Below are 4889 nucleotides of genomic sequence, written 5' to 3'. Positions count from 1 at the left end.
TATTGTGTCCGAAGAGTGACGGAAAGGGTCGCAAAGTTGCCATTGACTCTCCTGTCGCTAGACTGGTCCCCTGTGTGCTTCTTAAAAGAACATCGCTGAAGGGAACCATAATAGGAACCAGATTATCCCGTTGCTAACTAGTATTTGGTGATGTTTTGATTTAACGGTAGGCTTATTTAAAACACGCAGTATTGTGACGTCACATAGAAGAAATTGACGTTGCGCATTAGCAACGTCAAATTGATCGAAAAAATTACACAAGCTGTTTTTTTTTTACCATTAAAGCATGGAGAATTAATGGCTAGTGAAAATCGAGGCTGTTTCGTTTGGCTCATAAGTTTAAAGAGTCTTGCAATGAAAGGGTGAGTAGAATAAATTTAATTTTCAACATTCAGTCTATATAATAAATCAACTGTTTTTTTTTTGGTTTTCAGAATCTTTAAAAATGACAGCAGAATTTGTATTGGGGGATTGAAAAATGATGATGATGTTGATGATAATAATACAAATTAGATAATAATAATAATTATAATAATGATAAATGAATAAATAAATAAATAAATAGATAGATAAATAAATAAATAATAATAATAATAATAATAATAAATAATAAAATAGTTAATAACAATAATAATAATAATAATTATTATTATTAATTATTATTTTATGATTATCATTATGATTATCATTATTATTATTATTATTATTATTATTATTATTATTATTATTATTATTATTATTATTATATTATTATTATTATTATTATTAATAATAAAATGATAACAGTTTAGTGGGAAGTAAAAATTTAAACATAAGCAGTGTCATTAACATTTCAAATAAAATAAAATAGACAATAAAATCATTAGCTTCTGAAATTTGTACGCGCAGTAAATACTTTATTTATTTTGCAGTTTGCAAGATTTCGAAACCGCTTGCGCCAAAGATACTATGCAAGAAGAGGCAAGACCATTGACCCAGAAACCCTGTTAAATGAAACAGGTACTGCCGACATGGTCGTCTGTAAGATTGCCAGCAAGTCAAATAAAGTCGTTCATCAAAACATGCCATCTGTGAATGGTATAGAAGTTTATATATTAATTCATAAATTGTTTTATAAAAATAATTCTTACTGCAGTATATTTTCTATAAGCACATTTATACAGTTTTATTATCTAGAAACGCAAAATCTACAGATGGGCTGGCTATCTGTCACTATTTTTTCACTGACAAAAAAAAAACACAACTGAAACCTAATATCTAATATTTGTATGCAGTTGTTTATTCCTTTTTTATTATCATTTCCATTCCAGTAAAAAGAAAACACAAACACAAAAAAAAAAAAGAAAAAAAAAAACAACAACAACAAAAAACAACATTTTGTATCTCTCTCCCTCACTTTATTTTGTTAAATTTTCATATTATTAAAAGTATAACAAACATTACTTGAAATTTATACAATATAACAATCTGAAAATCTGAAAGATTTTTCCTTCTTTAGATGATGTTGTTGATAATGAAAATTCAACAGTGATAGAGGTCACAGTAGACGACAAACTTGGTAAATACATGTATTTTTCCCAACTATTTTCTTATTTTGTGGAACTTTTGGTCATCTTAAATAATATCTTTTAAAATTTGGTCAGATAGTTGAAGATGTCCGTTTTGTAATCCATCAAGTGTAACATTTATTGGCGTTGCTACACCTTTAATGAACCGCAATTTATGTATAGTTTATACAGATCGTGAAATATTTTGTTAAATGCTGCATTCAATATAAAACTGCATGTGCTATTAAACCGATCGTCACATTCCAAAATTATATTGATCATTTAGATATGTAATGCGACAACAACAAATACTTCTCGTTATGTGACACTATGTCATTATAACATGAAATAAAGATTTAACATATTTTTTTAGTTGAAAAATACGTGACATGCATCATAGACAAGGCAGCCGACACTCTGAGGCAGGAGTTGCCTAGCAACACAAAGACCGTGACAGTGAGGCCAGCAGACGACAACATATCATTGTCCTCCAGTATCATCAGTCGTAAGTGGTTTTGTTGTTACAAAGGTTAATCGTAACTACATCCCTATTGCCCTGGGAAGGCGTAGGATAGCTGATTTTTTTACATTTTGTCTGCCCCGCACTTCCTGTAAATGCGAATGTTGCAGCGTTTAGTCAACATTTAACCTTCTGACAGTCGGGGCCTTACCCAGAGCGGGGGCAAGTAAAACTGATCTATGCATGAAATAATGCGTTTAAATAAATTACGAATATATTTATAATTCTACAGTTCCAACAGTTGTTTACGACATACACTATCTAATGTACATGATATAATTATTTTCTTGACAGAAATCGCTGATATGGCTGTAACGGAGAGCTTGTCAAACATTGTGGCAGATGCCGACATCAACCACTCTGCTATTAGAGCTCCCAGAACTGTCACAGAATTCAAAGGTAAAAATGTATGTTTAGTTTTTTACGGCAAACCAAATATTTTAGCAATACAGTACTTCGTATTTTTTCATACATTGTAATATTATAAAACAAAATCGGCGTCGAGTCGACAAAGAGAAAACTTTTGTCGCGTTATATCTTTTTAAACAAAACCAACGGAGCAATTGTTTCACAAATTTATGAAGTGAAAAAAATAATCGTTATATATTATGTTACAGAAGCATTTGGCATAACCGGATGTGACATCACTGATGATGGTCTTCCACCTGTAAGTGAGTAAGGTAAGACTTGACAATAATTTCAGACTTTTTTCATCATATCTATTGTTGAAATATTTGGAAACAGACAAAAGTCCCTCCTGTTTCAAACACCTGACCATATTCACTGTACACAAACGCTCCTTTGTTATGAAGATATATTCTATTATTGAAAAAAGTCCGAATATGTTGATATAACACAACATTCCAATATAAATTTAAGTACATGTTTATACAAAATACATTACTGAGACAACTTTTTCCACACATTAGCAACGAGGCTCGTTGATTATTGCCACATTCACGACATTTGACGGAAATGACCGAAAAGTTGCGATCTCTGTATTTATACGTGTGCTCCTGTCCTCTTTGTAAAATTAAAGTTGCGTCAATTTCTGTTGTTCCCAAAAATAAGCAATATTGAATAAATATGTAGATTTGATCATTTATCGAAAACAAGTCTTTTGTTACCCAGTTTGTTCTTTAAATTTCAGATTAAAAGAAGAGGAAAGAAACTACGTGCATATGTGTTTATGTTGGTTTTGTTTTGTTGTTTCGTTTTGATTTTTTGTTATTTATGGTTTGTTTTGCTTATCTCGTTTTTTTATAGTATTATTTTTGTCTTTCCATGTTCTGCTCAGGCATCGATTTTATATCTTTAAATATTAATGTCATAAACATGTTTCTGAATTTTATTCTTACTAATAAAGTCCATTGAAACGTGCTCTTGTCTATAATTTTCTATCTTCCAGTGAACTGCTCATTGAAGCAGCAACAGTTTGAAACATGTCGTTTCCGATAATTCCTATAGTTTTTAGCTACACATCATATTGCAAGGAACAATACGATAATTAAGGCATGATAGACACTCAACATGTTTTAGTTTGTAATAATCTGTTCTCTAAAATTAAGAAGAGATAAAAAAATCGAAATACAACAACAACACCCCCCCCCAAAAAAAAAAAACCCAAACAAAACAACAACAACAAAACAACAACAAAAAACAAACACATACAAAAAAACAAAACAACAACAACAGGTAAATAATGCCTTTTTAATATATTACTGCCTTTGCGGAAAGAAGATTGCTAACTACATAAAGCTGATTAAGACCCCAACCTACGTTTTATGACAAGATATACACCCCATCCACCCCCCCCCCCCCAAGAAAAAAATATAATAAATCTACAACAGCAACAGAAAAACTAAAAAATTTCTTTACAAATACAGACACTATTTTACGACTTTTAAATCATTTGTATTGCAGAGAGTAAAAATCATTTGTGCGTGTTTGAAAATACATTTGTGTACATGTACATCATATAGAAAATAAAAATGAGAACGGAAGGTATGTTGCTTTGCATTTGCAACCAATTTTGAAATCTGCTTTAAACTGTAGTCCTATTTTTTCGACTTGGAACTGGTGCCATAATTGACAATTGAAGAAAAAGGCAAGTTTTACGCCATTAATAATACACACCGTATTACCGGCGGCAGTGATGGCAGATCACTGCAGTGATGGCAGATATCTAAAAATTACCGATCGGTACAGGTAGGTTATAAATTTGGTTGGTTTAACTATATTACACAAATACGGCCCATATCATTGCTATAAAACTATTGTCCATTGAATGGATAAGCCATATATTGTATGATATGTCACACTCTTTGTATTGTAGAAATGTGTTGAAACTCCCTTGGATGAATAGTGTTTGTAAATTACTAGATTCACTGGGTTTATCAAATTTTTGGATTAAATAATGTTGCCACTTCTCTTCCATTGTTTAAGAAAATTGTTAAAAATAGACTGAAAGATCAGTTCGTTCAAAATTGGCATAGTGAAATGTCAGAATCAAGTAAATGTCTGAATTATAGAATGTACAAAAGTGAATTCAGATTTGAAAAGTTTTTAGATATTTTACCATCTCATTTAGCTTTGGTACTATTGCGCATTAGATGTATGAACCATAAATTGCCTATTGAGTCTGGTAGATTTTGTAATATACCAAGAGAATTAAGAGTGTGTAATTTATGCAATAATATATTAATAGCTAGCTCACTTGGTGATGAATACCATTACTTATTTAATTGTCAATTCTTTAATACTGATAGAAAAAATATATTACTAGAGAGTATAGTACTAATGTTAATTCAATCAAGTTGTCT

At 30.6% G+C, this 4889-nt stretch overlaps 1 protein-coding gene across 1 annotated transcript; it reads left to right on the top strand.

Annotated features, from left to right (window-relative positions):
- The first annotated feature begins 915 nt into the window (after positions 1-915).
- On the top strand, positions 916-3444 carry LOC132734028 (uncharacterized). Its single transcript, XM_060720730.1, has 6 exons — positions 916-1077; positions 1499-1558; positions 1921-2052; positions 2362-2466; positions 2685-2747; positions 3218-3444. The coding sequence occupies exons 1-5, from the start codon at positions 1011-1013 to the stop codon at positions 2744-2746; spliced, it is 426 nt and encodes a 141-aa protein (XP_060576713.1). The 5' UTR covers positions 916-1010; the 3' UTR covers position 2747; positions 3218-3444.
- The last annotated feature ends 1445 nt before the right edge of the window (positions 3445-4889 follow it).

The sequence above is a fragment of the Ruditapes philippinarum genome, unplaced genomic scaffold (assembly GCF_026571515.1).
Source record: "Ruditapes philippinarum isolate M1 unplaced genomic scaffold, ASM2657151v2 ctg17439_1_1_1_1, whole genome shotgun sequence".
Lineage (NCBI taxonomy): Eukaryota > Metazoa > Mollusca > Bivalvia > Venerida > Veneridae > Ruditapes > Ruditapes philippinarum.
Note: the sequence above shows the minus strand (reverse complement) of the source record. Positions and strands in the feature narration are given on the sequence as shown.

Coding starts and splice junctions, on each gene's coding strand:
- LOC132734028 (XM_060720730.1), top strand. CDS start 1,011: ATGGTCGTCTGTAAGATTGCCAGCAAGTCAAATAAAGTCGTTCATCAA. Junction 1,559..1,920: donor CACAGTAGACGACAAACTTG/GTAAATACATGT, acceptor ATATTTTTTTAG/TTGAAAAATACGTGACATGC. Junction 2,467..2,684: donor AACTGTCACAGAATTCAAAG/GTAAAAATGTAT, acceptor ATTATGTTACAG/AAGCATTTGGCATAACCGGA.